The sequence below is a fragment of the Agrilus planipennis genome, unplaced genomic scaffold, assembly GCF_000699045.2.
Source record: "Agrilus planipennis isolate EAB-ADULT unplaced genomic scaffold, Apla_2.0 scaffold118, whole genome shotgun sequence".
In the NCBI taxonomy this organism is placed as follows: Eukaryota; Metazoa; Arthropoda; class Insecta; order Coleoptera; family Buprestidae; genus Agrilus; species Agrilus planipennis.
In genome coordinates, this window is record NW_020438955.1 from 530,861 (window position 1) to 550,900 (window position 20,040).

Genomic DNA, 20,040 nt, shown 5'->3' on the forward strand with positions numbered 1-20,040 from the left:
TAATTAACACCATCTTACTTAAAGCCATCTTCGTCTTTGGCCAATCTAAAAGGACATGATGTTCATGCTTTCAAAGTGTTAATTTATGTTAAAAGAAAATTAAAAACATTCCCTCCAAGCACAGTTTTTTCACACAATAATTTCTTTCGTGTGTGAATTTGAAGTTAACAGTCTATTATATTTAAAACGGAAGAACGACCTCGACAGAACCACAGGATTCTCTCAGATCTTTCGGGTAGGGGACCCTTCATCTTAACAATTATTTTAACTATTAGTCCAAAATGTAAACATTCCATCATTAGCTAGTATATCAGAAAACATCAAACAATGGCTAAAAAAGAACGTTAAGTTCTTGGCCCGGGGCGGCTCAGCGGAAAAGAAAAGGTTAGAAGCGTACGAAATGTGGTGTTACAGGCGAATGATGAGGATACCGTGGATAGAGAAGGTTAGAAATGAAGAGGTATTAGAAAGAATGGGAGAACAGAGGACTCTATGGAAGTCAATAAGAAGTAGTCGAGATAGGTTGGTAGAACACCTTCTCAGACATAAAGGTCTATTCAGAGACATACTAGAGGCAGAAACAGGAGTTAACAAAATGTGTAGAGATAGACCTGTTACTGTTCGCAAATAGTTAAGGATGTGGGTTGTTCTAGTTTTAGGGAAATGCGAAGATTAGCTCAGAATAGGAAAGAGTGGAGGTATGTGTCCAAACAGTCTTGGAACTGACGACCTTATGATAATGATGAAGTTCACCAAAGTTTCTGGGTGAATACTTGAGATGCACTGGATAGTGATTTTATAAATCATTGTTAATTCAAATCTGATATACCAACAAGCGACCAAAATTGTAACAGTTCGGTCATACTGATATATTCTTGTTAAATAGAAAGGTAAGCAGAAGAATTACATCGAAACAACAAATAATTTAATATAATAATCAATAAATAACGCAAATAAGAACAAACGATCTATCCCAATACAATCTTAATTATCAATAGGTAGGTCTTTTTGTTATAATTATTAAATTATTATTGCTGGTGTTGGTTTATTAATTTTTCTCTAGTAGAGTAACCAGTGTCATTATCCGGTATCCGATCGGATCTTGCAAAAAGTCCATCTCCAGTAAATACTGACCGAAACAATCACTCGACGATCCAGAAAACGTCAACAAAATCTTGTTAAAAGACAAGTAATTCGCGTTGTCAAATTCGCTATTAAATGACCACACAAATAAGTGGAATGCTCGACAAAACAAATACCATCAAAAAAAGGCGAGACATTGGCTTTACATAATTCCGTTAGCTCCGCACAGAACTACAGCTACACAACATATGCGTAAGTATTAACATTTGATGGGTTTTATGTTATTTACTTTGCAAATAATGTATTGTGTGCATGTATGTGTGTGTATTATATTTTACAAACGTAATTTACGTTAACAAGAAAAAAATTTTCTTCCGAGAGCCTGGCATTCATTGTTTTATGTACCCATTATGTAACCGATGGTTTAACGAATTAACACAGTCATTCGCGCCAATAAATTAAAGATTTATACAGTGTATAAAGAAAGGCTCTTGGAACCAGGCACCAGTATTAGTAGTAGATAGCAAAGTTCACGTTTTACAACAAATTGAGTTGTGAAATCAATTTTAATCACTAACAAATCCGCATGCTTCTCTAAAGAAATTTATTAGCTTTACAGACGAGAATGAAATCTAGGGGATTCGCAACAACGAAAGACATACTTGTTGCTTGTTTGAAATTACTCATTTCTTCTCCGGAATTTTTTCTTTTTGTCACTCCTTTGGTCCGACTAACAAGCCGGCGTGTTTGCAGGCGGTCATAAATCAACTTTATGTGCTCTGAACTGTTATACGAATACGAAGATGGTACAATAACTCTACCAAAGTTTCAAATACAGAATATATTTTTGTTGCTGCTTAAGACTTTTGGGTGTTTCATTCCCGTCAGTCAGTAATGCTCGTGGGCGGGCAGTCCCTCCGGACTTCGCCGGAAGGTACGGCGGAAGGCCCTCTTGAGCCTCCTTTCAGGAATCGTGGGAATGGGTGGGTTGTGGTTCGGGTGAGAAAATTGAGTCGGACGAAATGAAGACAGAAGAGAATGAAAGATTATCTGTGGAATATTACTGTCACAGTGTTTGTCTAAGTGATTTGCTTAAGTGATCCAAGGCAACTACAGAAAAACTTGGACCAAAACTGACGGACCAGGAATCGAACCAACATCCTCTCGAATGCTAAGAAATGACTTAACCTCTAGTTCATTCCGCTCGGTATTTGCAGTTTATTTCACGACGACAATTTGTAGTTAAAAGACAGCCCCTATTTAGAAGAAAACCGGAGATGAAGTGGAGATACGTCGACAGCAGGGGGATGTGGCTAGACTATGGTTAAAATAGTTGCCGTAATGTGAAATGTAATGGAAAAACGTAGCAGATACGTACTCTACAGTAGGGTCACTTCTTCGATCTGATCTAAAATTCCGGAATTTATTTTGCATGCGTTCATAAATCAACTTTATCTACGCTGAATTGCTATAGACAAGGACGGTTCAATAATTTTGCCAAATTTTCGGATACAGAACAGATTTGTACTGCGGCTTGATGACAATAATCTAAATTTTTAAGACAGCCTCTTCTTAGTGGGTAACAGGGAAGTCGAAGATGAAGTATTCATATGTCGACAGGAGGGGGGTGTGGTTAGACTATGGTTAAAATGGTTGCCGTAATGTGAAACGTAATAGAAAACATAACAGTATGGTAACTCCTTCGATGTGATCTAAAATCCGGCGTTATTTTTTACAGGCGGTCATAAATCAACTTTACATGGCCTGAACTGTTATAAACGGGACAGTTCGATAATTTTGCGAAATTTTCAAATATAGAACATTTTTTTACTCCGACTTCATGACAACAATCTATATTTGCAAGACAGCCCCTATTTAGAGGGTAGTGGCGAAATCGGAGATGAAGTGGAGATATATCCACACGAGAGGGATGTGGTTAGATTATGGTTAAAATGGTTGCCGTAATGTAAAACGTAATGGAAGACGTATCAGTATGGTAACTCCTTCGATCTGATGTAAAATCCGGTGTTATTGTTTTTGCAGGAGGTCATAAATTAACTTTACATGGCCTGACTGTTATAAACGAGTACAGTTCTATAATTTTGCGAAATTTTCAAATACAGAACATTTTTGTACTCCGGCTTCATGACAACAATCTATATTTGCAAAACAGCCCCTACTTTCAGGGTAGCGGGGAAGTCGGTGACGAAGTGGAGATATATCGACAGGAGGGGGATGTGATTAGACTACGGTTAAAATGGTTGCCGTAGTGTGAAATGCAATGGAAAAACGTACTAGTAGGTTAACTCCGATCCGATCTAAAATCCGGCGTTGTTTTGCAGGCGGTCATAAACCAACTTTATGTGCGGTGAACTGTTATAAACGAGGATGGTTCAATAATTTTGACAAATTTTCAGATACAAAACATATTTGTACTGCAGCTTCATGACAACAATCTATATTTGCAAAACAGTCCCTACTTAGAGGGTAGCGGGGAAGTCGGTGACGAAGTGGAGATATATCGACAGGAGAGGGATGTGGTTAGACTACGGTTAAAATGGTTGCCGTAATGTGAAATGCAATGGAAAAACGTACTAGTAGGGTAACTAATTCGATCTGATCTAAAATCCGGCGTTGTTTTGCAGGCGGTCATAAATCAACTTTGTGTGCGGTGAACTGTTATAAACGAGGATGGTTCAATAACTTTGACAAATTTTCAGATACAAAACATATTTGTACTGCAGCTTCATGACAACAATCTATATTTGCAAAACAGGCTCTACTTAGCAGCGAGCGGGGAAATCCGTGATAAATGTTAAAGTGTCGACCAGAGGGGGATGTATCAGCGTGGCTAAGAAATGACCCTATTGTATAAAATATTTTTGGACTGTGATTAGACTATGGTCTAAATGGTTGTCGAGATTTAAAGGAGAAACTCAGCAGTCCATAACCTCACTTTCATTTATTCAAACTAATTATAAAACGTACACCCTGTATTTGCGTATAGGTGTGTACATTGTATATATGGTCGTAAATTTTGCGCTTTGTTTTGTTTTAAAATCCGTCATTCGCCCTTCACCTGTTACAAATCGACTCCTTACGTGCATGTGTGCCCAGCCGTATATTTGGTTAATAAAAAGTACGTGTCGTTCTTAGTGGCGAAGGAATTTCTTGAGACCGAGTGAAAGTGATTACTTCATACGATATCAAGTTTGCCTTGGTTGCATAACGACCGGAAGTAGCACAGAAAGCACTGACCCAATGACTTCGCCGGTACCCAGCCGCCTGCGATATCTCGTTGACGCTGCCGTTCCGCCGCCGCGCCAGCTCGACGTACAATATCTACATGGCACGCGATTTGCTTTTATGTTCAATTAATGAGCGAATTAATCTGGCAATGAGCGTGAAACTACTTATTCGTTTGATAATAATTTTTAATTGTCGAAAAATATGCCCGTTTTATATCATTTCGCAATCGACCGCGGCTCGTTTATTTGATTTATAAGTTAGATATCTTAACAAGTCTTTTATTAGATATGAACACGGTCAAATGCTCTCATTTTGTATTTTATTTATTATTCAGTCACAATCTGAATTATTAGATTAGGATAATTTTCTTTTTAAAGATTGGTAACATGCTACACCATAACCTCAATTATTTCTCGAGCTGATCATATCAAATACATTTGCAATTGTCAACGTTTTACAATCTACAATTACTACATTTTAAAAAAGCTTATAAGTAACAGCCCCTCAAATTACTAGCATTTGTGGATTAAATTATGTTGATGAATTAATTAGTCGATACCTATTACTCTCTTGTCAAGTTATTTTGCAAGAGTGACAGCAGCTGTCAAAAAGGATTAGTAATTATCGGAGTTAAAAATCCCTGAACCGTTTTGTGTTACTGATTCTAAAATATTTTCTTTTAGAAGTTTGGTAACATCCAAGAGTAATTATTTAATATTTCATGATGCCAAATGATATTTATAACTGTCAGAGTTAAATGCATCCAACTATAAACTGCAGAATCTTCTGTACTGTTGTGCACCATTGTATATTATATAAGAGTAATTTTGTCAAAGATTGGTAACACTGGCATGCAACAAACTAACCTCAATGGATGTGCATTTTTCAGTTACAAATAAATAATTGACAATGCTTCTGGCCATTTACCTACTTTATAACCAGGTATAACTTATTGCCTCTCATGTTATAACCATTTGGCAATTAAATCTCTTAGAAGTTGCAATCGTGTAAAAATATATCACGAAAGCGACAACAAGTATTAAATAGGATTAATAACTGTCAAAATTAAGTGTAACCAACCGTAAAGTATAAAATTCACTTAACTGTTTTGCTTCATTGAATTACTCCTTGTAATTATTGTATTTTATAACCGTAAAAATAAAAAATTAGTAGCGTTCTTGAGGATTTTATCTACTACATAGAAAGTTATGGCATATAATTGTTCAAAGTTCGTTAAACAATGCTCATAGCAGAAAGAGTTAGCATCAGCTGTTAAATAGAGTTAATAACCGATAAAATTAAGTACATCCAACCGTAAAATGTTGAATCCTCAAAACTGACAAAGCATTATATTAATTTATTCCATTGTTTAGGTATATTTGCACATTTGTTTTAAAGTAACTGTTCACTGTAACACATTACAGACTGTTAAATAATTTAAATGAATGAAAATGTACAGTGTAACAATAACAATTAAATCGTGTAGCAAGGTCAATAACGCACATCGACCTGACCTTAGTTGAATAATAATGAGTGTAGATACTATAACATGAATTACTCATTGTATATGTTTTAGTGTAACAATTACAAATATCAATGTTATTGTTCACATTCTCAATTAGACATGGATATCTGCGTTCTAAGTTATAGAAAATTTAGAGGTCGCAAGGTCAAGGCAGTTCGATGATTATTTAATATATATTTAATAACCAGGCTATTATTATACTTTCAAGTTTAAATATAACTAATTTATTGTTAGGTGCCGGGTTTTATCAATTACAATTTCATGATCAAATCATTGAACTATGTATGTATAATATTGCTTTGGGTCAATTATTGTAATTGTTTCGCATTAACCCGGAATCTCAACGACTAAATAATTGATGTTTTTTCTGAAGATTGGTGCATTTTTATGTAGTTTTAATTAAATAGACATATTCTGTTTACAATAAATTAGTCTACCAAATTTCCTAAATCTTTATCTTCATCATCATCATCATAAGGTCGTCAGTCCTGGTTCGACACGCACCTCCATTCTTTAAATCCTGAGCATTTCCCCAAAATTAGAACAACCCACATCCTTAACTATTTGCAAACAGTAATCTAATCTAGGTCGACCTCTACTCTCTGACTCGACCTTCATGCCTGAGAAGGTGTCCTACCAACCTATCTTGCTTGTTTCTTATTGATTTCCATACAGTTCTCTGTTCTCCTATTTTTTCTAATACGTCTTCATTTCTTCATTTCATTTCATTTCTAACTTTCTCTCTTTATAAGATTATATTTTAGATGATAAATAAGCAATTATTACTTATGCCCCTCTTGTTAATGAGAATAAAAATAATTATTTTATTTTTGTCAGAGACTGACATCGATTAAAGAAACTTTTCACTTTTTAACTTCCTATTTGCTTATCCTTAATTTTAAAGACGAAACTGTAACATTCCTTCCCGGTTANCTATCCCAATACAATCTTAATTATCAATAGGTAGGTCTTTTTGTTATAATTATTAAATTATTATTGCTGGTGTTGGTTTATTAATTTTTCTCTAGTAGAGTAACCAGTGTCATTATCCGGTATCCGATCGGATCTTGCAAAAAGTCCATCTCCAGTAAATACTGACCGAAACAATCACTCGACGATCCAGAAAACGTCAACAAAATCTTGTTAAAAGACAAGTAATTCGCGTTGTCAAATTCGCTATTAAATGACCACACAAATAAGTGGAATGCTCGACAAAACAAATACCATCAAAAAAAGGCGAGACATTGGCTTTACATAATTCCGTTAGCTCCGCACAGAACTACAGCTACACAACATATGCGTAAGTATTAACATTTGATGGGTTTTATGTTATTTACTTTGCAAATAATGTATTGTGTGCATGTATGTGTGTGTATTATATTTTACAAACGTAATTTACGTTAACAAGAAAAAAATTTTCTTCCGAGAGCCTGGCATTCATTGTTTTATGTACCCATTATGTAACCGATGGTTTAACGAATTAACACAGTCATTCGCGCCAATAAATTAAAGATTTATACAGTGTATAAAGAAAGGCTCTTGGAACCAGGCACCAGTATTAGTAGTAGATAGCAAAGTTCACGTTTTACAACAAATTGAGTTGTGAAATCAATTTTAATCACTAACAAATCCGCATGCTTCTCTAAAGAAATTTATTAGCTTTACAGACGAGAATGAAATCTAGGGGATTCGCAACAACGAAAGACATACTTGTTGCTTGTTTGAAATTACTCATTTCTTCTCCGGAATTTTTTCTTTTTGTCACTCCTTTGGTCCGACTAACAAGCCGGCGTGTTTGCAGGCGGTCATAAATCAACTTTATGTGCTCTGAACTGTTATACGAATACGAAGATGGTACAATAACTCTACCAAAGTTTCAAATACAGAATATATTTTTGTTGCTGCTTAAGACTTTTGGGTGTTTCATTCCCGTCAGTCAGTAATGCTCGTGGGCGGGCAGTCCCTCCGGACTTCGCCGGAAGGTACGGCGGAAGGCCCTCTTGAGCCTCCTTTCAGGAATCGTGGGAATGGGTGGGTTGTGGTTCGGGTGAGAAAATTGAGTCGGACGAAATGAAGACAGAAGAGAATGAAAGATTATCTGTGGAATATTACTGTCACAGTGTTTGTCTAAGTGATTTGCTTAAGTGATCCAAGGCAACTACAGAAAAACTTGGACCAAAACTGACGGACCAGGAATCGAACCAACATCCTCTCGAATGCTAAGAAATGACTTAACCTCTAGTTCATTCCGCTCGGTATTTGCAGTTTATTTCACGACGACAATTTGTAGTTAAAAGACAGCCCCTATTTAGAAGAAAACCGGAGATGAAGTGGAGATACGTCGACAGCAGGGGGATGTGGCTAGACTATGGTTAAAATAGTTGCCGTAATGTGAAATGTAATGGAAAAACGTAGCAGATACGTACTCTACAGTAGGGTCACTTCTTCGATCTGATCTAAAATTCCGGAATTTATTTTGCATGCGTTCATAAATCAACTTTATCTACGCTGAATTGCTATAGACAAGGACGGTTCAATAATTTTGCCAAATTTTCGGATACAGAACAGATTTGTACTGCGGCTTGATGACAATAATCTAAATTTTTAAGACAGCCTCTTCTTAGTGGGTAACAGGGAAGTCGAAGATGAAGTATTCATATGTCGACAGGAGGGGGGTGTGGTTAGACTATGGTTAAAATGGTTGCCGTAATGTGAAACGTAATAGAAAACATAACAGTATGGTAACTCCTTCGATGTGATCTAAAATCCGGCGTTATTTTTTACAGGCGGTCATAAATCAACTTTACATGGCCTGAACTGTTATAAACGGGACAGTTCGATAATTTTGCGAAATTTTCAAATATAGAACATTTTTTTACTCCGACTTCATGACAACAATCTATATTTGCAAGACAGCCCCTATTTAGAGGGTAGTGGCGAAATCGGAGATGAAGTGGAGATATATCCACACGAGAGGGATGTGGTTAGACTATGGTTAAAATGGTTGCCGTAATGTGAAACGTAATAGAAAACATAACAGTATGGTAACTCCTTCGATGTGATCTAAAATCCGGCGTTATTTTTTACAGGCGGTCATAAATCAACTTTACATGGCCTGAACTGTTATAAACGGGACAGTTCGATAATTTTGCGAAATTTTCAAATATAGAACATTTTTTTACTCCGACTTCATGACAACAATCTATATTTGCAAGACAGCCCCTATTTAGAGGGTAGTGGCGAAATCGGAGATGAAGTGGAGATATATCCACACGAGAGGGATGTGGTTAGACTATGGTTAAAATGGTTGCCGTAATGTGAAACGTAATAGAAAACATAACAGTATGGTAACTCCTTCGATGTGATCTAAAATCCGGCGTTATTTTTTACAGGCGGTCATAAATCAACTTTACATGGCCTGAACTGTTATAAACGGGACAGTTCGATAATTTTGCGAAATTTTCAAATATAGAACATTTTTTTACTCCGACTTCATGACAACAATCTATATTTGCAAGACAGCCCCTATTTAGAGGGTAGTGGCGAAATCGGAGATGAAGTGGAGATATATCCACACGAGAGGGATGTGGTTAGACTATGGTTAAAATGGTTGCCGTAATGTGAAACGTAATAGAAAACATAACAGTATGGTAACTCCTTCGATGTGATCTAAAATCCGGCGTTATTTTTTACAGGCGGTCATAAATCAACTTTACATGGCCTGAACTGTTATAAACGGGACAGTTCGATAATTTTGCGAAATTTTCAAATATAGAACATTTTTTTACTCCGACTTCATGACAACAATCTATATTTGCAAGACAGCCCCTATTTAGAGGGTAGTGGCGAAATCGGAGATGAAGTGGAGATATATCCACACGAGAGGGATGTGGTTAGACTATGGTTAAAATGGTTGCCGTAATGTGAAACGTAATAGAAAACATAACAGTATGGTAACTCCTTCGATGTGATCTAAAATCCGGCGTTATTTTTTACAGGCGGTCATAAATCAACTTTACATGGCCTGAACTGTTATAAACGGGACAGTTCGATAATTTTGCGAAATTTTCAAATATAGAACATTTTTTTACTCCGACTTCATGACAACAATCTATATTTGCAAGACAGCCCCTATTTAGAGGGTAGTGGCGAAATCGGAGATGAAGTGGAGATATATCCACACGAGAGGGATGTGGTTAGACTATGGTTAAAATGGTTGCCGTAATGTGAAACGTAATAGAAAACATAACAGTATGGTAACTCCTTCGATGTGATCTAAAATCCGGCGTTATTTTTTACAGGCGGTCATAAATCAACTTTACATGGCCTGAACTGTTATAAACGGGACAGTTCGATAATTTTGCGAAATTTTCAAATATAGAACATTTTTTTACTCCGACTTCATGACAACAATCTATATTTGCAAGACAGCCCCTATTTAGAGGGTAGTGGCGAAATCGGAGATGAAGTGGAGATATATCCACACGAGAGGGATGTGGTTAGACTATGGTTAAAATGGTTGCCGTAATGTGAAACGTAATAGAAAACATAACAGTATGGTAACTCCTTCGATGTGATCTAAAATCCGGCGTTATTTTTTACAGGCGGTCATAAATCAACTTTACATGGCCTGAACTGTTATAAACGGGACAGTTCGATAATTTTGCGAAATTTTCAAATATAGAACATTTTTTTACTCCGACTTCATGACAACAATCTATATTTGCAAGACAGCCCCTATTTAGAGGGTAGTGGCGAAATCGGAGATGAAGTGGAGATATATCCACACGAGAGGGATGTGGTTAGACTATGGTTAAAATGGTTGCCGTAATGTGAAACGTAATAGAAAACATAACAGTATGGTAACTCCTTCGATGTGATCTAAAATCCGGCGTTATTTTTTACAGGCGGTCATAAATCAACTTTACATGGCCTGAACTGTTATAAACGGGACAGTTCGATAATTTTGCGAAATTTTCAAATATAGAACATTTTTTTACTCCGACTTCATGACAACAATCTATATTTGCAAGACAGCCCCTATTTAGAGGGTAGTGGCGAAATCGGAGATGAAGTGGAGATATATCCACACGAGAGGGATGTGGTTAGACTATGGTTAAAATGGTTGCCGTAATGTGAAACGTAATAGAAAACATAACAGTATGGTAACTCCTTCGATGTGATCTAAAATCCGGCGTTATTTTTTACAGGCGGTCATAAATCAACTTTACATGGCCTGAACTGTTATAAACGGGACAGTTCGATAATTTTGCGAAATTTTCAAATATAGAACATTTTTTTACTCCGACTTCATGACAACAATCTATATTTGCAAGACAGCCCCTATTTAGAGGGTAGTGGCGAAATCGGAGATGAAGTGGAGATATATCCACACGAGAGGGATGTGGTTAGACTATGGTTAAAATGGTTGCCGTAATGTGAAACGTAATAGAAAACATAACAGTATGGTAACTCCTTCGATGTGATCTAAAATCCGGCGTTATTTTTTACAGGCGGTCATAAATCAACTTTACATGGCCTGAACTGTTATAAACGGGACAGTTCGATAATTTTGCGAAATTTTCAAATATAGAACATTTTTTTACTCCGACTTCATGACAACAATCTATATTTGCAAGACAGCCCCTATTTAGAGGGTAGTGGCGAAATCGGAGATGAAGTGGAGATATATCCACACGAGAGGGATGTGGTTAGACTATGGTTAAAATGGTTGCCGTAATGTGAAACGTAATAGAAAACATAACAGTATGGTAACTCCTTCGATGTGATCTAAAATCCGGCGTTATTTTTTACAGGCGGTCATAAATCAACTTTACATGGCCTGAACTGTTATAAACGGGACAGTTCGATAATTTTGCGAAATTTTCAAATATAGAACATTTTTTTACTCCGACTTCATGACAACAATCTATATTTGCAAGACAGCCCCTATTTAGAGGGTAGTGGCGAAATCGGAGATGAAGTGGAGATATATCCACACGAGAGGGATGTGGTTAGACTATGGTTAAAATGGTTGCCGTAATGTGAAACGTAATAGAAAACATAACAGTATGGTAACTCCTTCGATGTGATCTAAAATCCGGCGTTATTTTTTACAGGCGGTCATAAATCAACTTTACATGGCCTGAACTGTTATAAACGGGNTAAGCAATTATTACTTATGCCCCTCTTGTTAATGAGAATAAAAATAATTATTTTATTTTTGTCAGAGACTGACATCGATTAAAGAAACTTTTCACTTTTTAACTTCCTATTTGCTTATCCTTAATTTTAAAGACGAAACTGTAACATTCCTTCCCGGTTAAGAAATCGCATTTAATCCTTATTATTAAGAAAAGGATTTTCGTCTTCGTTTTGCTTTGGTAGAAATTCGTACACGGGAGGTAATGTCGTATTTAATACATTAATTCTATAATATTTTTGTTGAAATGCCTAATACAAAAGTTTACCTGTACACAAAAGGCCCAACTTCTTGCAACTTTGGTTTTTCTCCTTGGTTCAGAAAATTGTCCGGGTTGGTGACATTGAAAATGTAAACTTTTGTTAATCTTACTACGCCAGGTTTTTGCCAATAGTAGAAACTAAGGGATCCATTTGACAACCTTAAATGCTGAAAGAAAGAAAAAATAAGGAGAATTAGTATACATTGATCTTATGATAAAAAATTTACGTCAACCACTACAAATGTATTAAAAACCGCTTTTCTATCTATGCATTAATGTAAACACGTTCAATCTGGCAACTCCGGAGTTGACGTAACTATACTTCATTTACTTTTTCTAGCCAATGTCTTGGATGCGCGCTGGCAAAATCGTAGGTAGGAAGAAAAGAGCTCACTATACTCTCGATCCTTGTTCATTAAACATACTCTTTCATACAGTATCTGCCAAAAGTTTTGTTCAATCATGAATAGTAGTGCGAGTCGAAAACAAGCGTTAAAGCCTTTATTATGTTTTCAAATATAAATAAACATCTCGTTGATATTTTCAGTAGTAAATGGTACCAATAACAGCATATTTGAGCAATGCAATTGTAGTGGATAAAATGGTCAATTTTTCCGTGCAGTACTGTACGGAATATACGCTCCTCACCGGTTAAGAGTTTGGCCGAGAGGTGTCTCCTTTCTTTTCTGGCCTAGTGCTGTTCTTTTCTACTTTGCGCCGATCAAACTGAAGGTCACATCGCTACAGAAACTAAACGAAGTATGCTACCTTATATTTTTTCTCAAATTCTGTATTGACCAAGAAGTTACATTGAGTCGTGTTGTCTAACATTAAGTACAGTGCTGATTTTCGTCGTTTTGTTTCACAGCCAACGATTGTATTCTAGATTTAGCATATAACTACGTCTTATCGTGGTGGCTGCGCCATATTGTAGGCCCCCAATGTGTTTTAATTGTAACAAGCAAGGGGAGCTATTGTTGTAACGAAATTACGACGTAATGTCAATGACTATCGTTTGCTTATAAGATCTGCTACGTGTTATAACGCATATTTGCCATATTAAGTAAAACTATTGTCGCAATCCCCATGTTCGGGAACACACAAGAAGGAAACGGGATAACGAACTAAGGAGACACTTGAAATTTCCAGTTTACGACCGTATCCTGGAAGTACACGGAAAGGGATTGTCAAGAGCGTTCTTGAGCACCCTCCAACATGCCCGATACCGTTTAACGGGGTTATCAAGTGATTTTACGACAACCACAGCGGCCTGCTAGATAAACGGAAGCAGAGAATCAGAGAGATGATAAAATCAAAAATATTTGCCTGCTACATACTACTGCGACGAGAACGTTACGCCATATTACTCTCTTCTTTTGTCTTGTTCCATTCGCTCCACCTATTTTCATGAATCCACACTGCAGAGGCATTGTTTATTCTGGCAGTCCTGATTTTTGTTCGTTAAATTCGAAAAAGATTGTTAAAGGTGTATGTTTAGAATGCGGATCTATACGGGTACGAAACATAGACGGTGGGCGCGGCGGAAAAGGAAGGGTTGGAAGCGTTCGAAATGTGGTATTACCAGTGAATGATGAGGATACCGTAGATAGAGAAGGTTAGAAATGAAGAAGTATTAGGAAGAATAGGAGAACAGAGGATTCTATGGAAGTCAAGAAGAAATAGGCGAGATAGGTTGGTAGGACAGCTTCTCAGACATGAAGGTCTAGTCAGAGAAATATTAGAGGCAGAAACGGGAATTAGAAGTAGACCTAGGGGAATGTGGGTTGTTCTAGATTTAAGGAAATACGAAGATTAGCTCAGGATTGCAAAGAGTGCAGGTGCGTGTCCAACCAGACTTAAGACTGACGACCTTATAATGATGAATGAAAATTGTTTAGTTATGCTACAAACTCAGTTACTTACGAAGTGGTTCAATAACAACGATTGCTAAACTGACAAAGATTTTCAGCTCATGGGATTTACTCATTTTTTCTGAGTTTTGCAAACAATTCTGCATTAAATAGTAGTAGTATTTCACGTTTCGTTTCCAACTATTTCTAAAAGGAGGCTAAAGAGCGCCTCCCGCCCAAACCTCTGGCGTAGGCTGGAGGGACTACCCATAGCTGGTGGGAATGAAACACCTTTTATTTATTTTTTTCTTCTGATGAATTAAGAAGCTTCGTTAACAATCGCTCGACTTGAGTACCAATTTTTTGAATGTGGTTCAAGGAATTTAATAGTTCTAACACGCCTGAAATCCTCTGACTTTGCAGTCTCTTTGTTTGACCAACGTAGATCTTCCAGCAGATGTTTCATATTGATCTTTCATCAATTCCATCTTTTTGTAATTTATTTAATCTCAAGTCTTTGAGTCGTGGATCTTCCAATTGTTTCGTTCTTACTAATTGGATTTCTTGTTTGCTGGGTTTCGATTTAAATTACGAAAGTGCTTAAGCATTGCGGACAAACTTGTTGAATATTGAAACTCAAACAACAAAATTTAAATAGATTTTAATTAAATTAAGTGGTTAAATGAAGTTCTTCGCTAAGCTATGTCACGCCGACTCTATCAATGAGAGTAAGTAATACTTTAGTTGTTCTTAATACAGTAGGTCGTGTTTATAGACCTTCGCTGCGACTATAATAGAAACATTTCGATAGAATTCTACCGTACCTAAAAAGTGAGGCGCGCCTAGGTGCGAGACATTTAGAACAATTAGCTTAACTTCCTGTGCGTCAAAAATCGTAACTAGAATTGTGCAGAGAAGGATGGAAAAAAGGGCGGAGGAACTATTAGGGGAAGATCAATTTGGGTTTAGAAAAAATAGAAGAACGTGGGAGGTCATTCCAGCTTTTCTTGGAGAAAACGATAGATATAGCTTTAAATAAAATGGAAGCGGTATTGATAAAACAGTATTGTATGAAAATAAATAAATACTGATACTCAAGGGAAGAGAAAGTTGAGAAAGTGCGAATATAAAGATAGGAGACGTGGTTAACTTTTGGTATCTAGGACGTCAGACGACTCAAGATGGAAGAAGCAATAGAGATACAAAACAATGAATAGCGCAGGGTCTAGTCGCCTTCCATAAAAGGAAATTTGGAAATTCAAACGTGATTGTTAAAGAGAAAAGGCGGAAAAGAAAAGGTTAGAAGCATTCGAAATGTTGTTACAGGCGAATGATGAGGATACCTTCTCAGGCATGAAGATGTAGTCAGAGATATATTGGAGATAGAAACAGAAGAAACCTTAATTAGTTTACTGTTCACAAATAGTGAAGGATGTGGGATGTTCTAGTTTCAGGGAAATTCGAAGATTAGCTCAGAATAGGAAACAGTGGAAATGCGTGGTCTAACCAGTCTGAGGAAATTTAGACTTATTGTGACCCAGGGCCGGTTCAAGCGGTGTGGCGCACCGGGGCCTCCGCAGTCGAGGGGCCCCTTAGCAGTTTTCTGTTTTCAAAAAAATGACTTCTAAAAAAAACTATGCTGTTAGAGATGAGCTGAGTCAAACTACGAAATGAACATCATAATTTTTTATTTTACTTTTTGACGTGATAACGTCTTATCATTCGATGGAGCCGGCTGCACGCTCGAAAAAACATGACTCATGCGGCGTTACCTCACTTTGAGGCGTTCCATTTAAGGATTAAAGTGCAAGCGAGAGCGCGGAACGAGCGACAAAGAGGCACAATCGGCCTCCGCGTTCGGCAGCGTTCGACATCTGTCTCTCTGCTACTTGAGTGAGCGATGCGTCCGCGTGGACAGCTGCTATACAATAATACATTTCCATTTACCTCCTTCTCTATATCCATACAAAATATCTATCAAATAAATAAAATTAAAATTTTCTTTTGNCTATGGCCCTGTTGGGACCTACAGTAAAATATTTAGTAACTTCTGGCCATCGGTCCTGATCGACCATGAAATTGTCACTCAACGATTTTAGTTTTCATAAAAAAAACTATATAAACGATCTAAGTAGCATTTTCAGTAAGAAAATGTCATTAATTCATTCAGCGGTTTCAAAACGGTTAGTCGTGCCCGTTCACATGATGTAAAGTTGGAACTTGCATTTCATTAATACCCGTCGCTCTTTCGTACTAGTTCGGGTCTTAAAACTTTGTGCATTCAAAGTTGGCAAAGCTGTTTATCAAGCGGCACTTAACACTGAAACGTATGTCGTAGTAACAGCAGTAAGTGGAAGGTGTAATTCAATTGGGGGCAACTTGAACTTCAGCCATTCGTTGTCGTAGAAAACTACCAAGTTGCCGTTTTACTTCAGACCAACTCTAATCTAATCAATTTAATACGTTATTTTCTCTATTGAAGACAAAATATTGTATTTCAACTTTTTCGTAGAAACAAAAGAACGCTGATGTAATAAATAACTTCGGTTTTCACATGTTTATCTGCCGTAGGCATTTTCCTCAATGGTTGTGTGACATAAGAACAGTAATTGAAAGCGTACGTAGATAGGTACCAGATATATTATTGGAGGAATATCTCAAAAAATTGAATTAAACAACTTTTCTGCAAGTGCTCCAAAACTAGTAGATCACATAAAATAATTCGAAGTGGTCTGTATTCTGTCGAAACTGCCAGATGCGGATCGCGATTTCGATCTTTTTGAATCTCACAGCGCGTCGCAGACAGCTTCGACAGAACACAGACCAACTTTTACCTGCTGTCTTAACAGTGCGTTTTAGAAAATACTACAAATGGCGTGGTAAACGCCATCTGTAGTACGATGCTACATTTTAGGATTACGTATGCTCCAACAAGGTCCACTTGTGTGGATATCTACTTGCTGAAAACGAATTCCGGCGTAGCTCATCTCAACGTGATAGGCACGTTACCATAATCGAATAAAATAATTCAAAGTGGTCTAGACCTAGCGTTTACAGCGCCATTTGTCGTATTTTCTAGTAGATCACAGTCATCAAAATGAAATTCGCATATACCAAATTGGATGTTAATTCGTGGTTAAATTAAACTGGAAAAATACGTTTTGTTTTAAAAAACTATTCTTGATAACACACACTCCAAACTGCTTCAACATTTCATTGTAAGTACTTAGTCACTACTGGTTACTTTCAGAAGATTCCAGTTACGGATATAAAACACTCAGATTTACGGCCACTGATCACGCACATAGACGTGAACTTATACCGTCGTAAATGTTCCACTTTCTTATATTTCTTCGTCCTTTTTTTTACACACATGACGTTCTAAAAATTATTAGAGAACAACGTGTCGTCCAATTACACACATAGTTGCGAAAATTTAAGGTGTACCCACATGGAGCAACGATCTTTGATGAAGGGCTCGTAGCCACTTCTGATTTTCTAGAAAACAAAGAGGAAACAATAATAACCAACCCTCTAATGATGAATTGTATTTTTTTAAATAATTGAAGTACTCGATCCGACGGGACTTGAACCTTGACGAAGCCCTTGTACAAACCAGGGTGGATGGATCGACTTGTGGGTTTCGATGAATTAGGAAGCCGGGCCATAGGCTCAAGTATAATGGGGGGGGGGGTTATTAAAAAGAAACTAGGCTAAGGCCAGTCACTGAAAGAGGGTTGCGGCTCTTTCACTACTCAGGATGACAGGGATTATGAGGATCGGTATGGCATTCTGATGCACAATACTGCGATGAGGAAGGCCACGGGAAACCACTACATTATGATATGCCGAGAATAACGTACTCTTGCAACTTAAATTGTGGCGTCTTCTGGTGTAAAGCACTTCGCACGTAAACTAAATCGTCATTCGAATGTCCGGGCGGGGACTATCTCCGGGATCTCATCAAGTGCAATAGAAGAAGGTGCAACACTTCACGAGGTGATTAGAGAACTCTATGGAAGTCAATAAGAAATAATAGACGAAATAGGTTGGTAGGACACCTTGTCATGCATGAAGGGCTAGTCGGAGACATATTAGAGGCAGAAACGGGAGTTAGGAGGAGTAGAGGTAGACCTACATTAGATTACTGTTCACAAATAGTTAAGGATGTGGAATGTTCTGGTTTTAGGAAAATGCGAAGATTAGCTCAAGATAGAGGTAAGTGTCGAACCAGTCTTAGGACTGACGACCTTATAATGATGAATTGTAGTAGAGGCTGCAACTGAAATAAGTGCGGAGCTTGCAAGAGATGATACTGCTTGGCATTCGGAAGTATGTCGGTTCGATTCTGGGTTCATCCGGCCTGGTCCAGGTTTTCCTGTGATTTATTTAAATCACTTAGGCAAATGCTGGGACAGTAGTATTCCAGTGATCTTTAATTCTCTTTCTATCTTCATTTCTTCGTCTCATATTTCTCGCTCTATTCACCACCCACCCATAAGCTAGGAGGGTCCTGCACCTTACCTTCCAGCATTAGTACTTAGATAGAGCGGGGGAATTTTCAAATTTTCTTTTCAGTGATTTATCGAGACCCCCTATGGGGGGGATCAAAATCGCCATCCGCGTTTGACTGCGAACTTAACTGAATAGACACTCTTATTAATCAGAAATTAGATTAAACAATTAAACAGAAAAATACTCAGCTAGAGTACTTTTTTCTTTCATTTCTCTAAAGGTGTCAGGAGGAGTGAATTAAAGAGCTGTAAGAAAAAAGCACGAGAAGAGATAGAGGTAACAAAAATTTATCGGTCGAGATCTATAAAGAACATTCACTTTTATTTCGGTTAAAATGGCCCAATAAGGAGATAAGGTGTTCGTAAAAAAGAATTAAAATTCGTTTTAGGACCTTTCCAGTTCAATATTTCCCGTAAAACGCGGTTTGAATTTTTTTCCGTTTTATTTTCTTACTTCTGATATAAACCTACGCAAAGCGAAGAAAAAGACTTTAAACGAAACAATTTTAATTTTGTAATGCCTAAAGGGAGACAGACTATTGTTTTCTGAATGTCAAGCATAATTTTTTGAACGAAGTAGATACTAATGCCTATAAAATTAATTACATACTGTTCGTTTCAAGAAGTAAGAGATATGCCCCTTTCTTTTATTAGGATGTGCTGTAGCATAATTCCAAATTCAATCATATTTGTCTGCGAAGCTCATTTCTCCACCGATCGTCGAGCGAGAACTAGACAAAAGTGTACAGTACCATTTGCAAAATTATTTAAACTGCCTCGTTAAAATTTAAGAATATGCTTTATTTAAAAGCATATTTAGCCAAAAATAATAACAAGTGAATTAACTTAACGTTCTACACACCTATAAAACTTTTGCTTTGTTTTCTATTGTCAATTTATATACATTTTTGTTTTAAGAAATTGCTAAACATTTTCGTCTAGTACTGTACAGATCTAACCGATCTCCTAAGACTGCCCATCGAGAGCTCTGCTCGTTCATGCTTGTTACAACTATTTCTGTCTCGCTCACGCCTAATGTGTACTCTTTCTATCTTCGCACAGATTTCTTCAAGGTCACAATTCTAACAAATTGAAATAGACTGTAACAACCTTTCCTCTAGGACTTATATTTTACTTTATTCAGCCAATCGTGGTTTGTCATCCATTCAACTGCCTAAGTCAGTAGTTCCCAAACTATGTTGTTTCGTAGACCATGTACCAATTCTTTCTGTTTTGGGTTGAGACCCCGCCTCTACGATATTGAGTTATTATAAATTCATCAACTTCAAATGTATTTTCGGCATACAACACTAATTCCGTCAGGTCCAGCTTAAATGAGCTCCAATCTAGTAGAT

At 37.1% G+C, this 20,040-nt stretch overlaps 1 protein-coding gene across 2 annotated transcripts in view; it reads right to left on the bottom strand.

Moving 5' to 3' along the window:
* Nucleotides 1–20,040, bottom strand: part of LOC108738953 (scavenger receptor class B member 1) — a 162,570-nt gene that overhangs the window by 25,748 nt on the left and 116,782 nt on the right. For both annotated transcript variants that reach the window (XM_025974966.1, XM_025974965.1), the window contains one exon: nt 12,328–12,488. In XM_025974966.1, the coding sequence (XP_025830751.1) occupies nt 12,328–12,488 (161 nt within the window). The remainder of the gene's footprint in view (nt 1–12,327; nt 12,489–20,040) is intronic.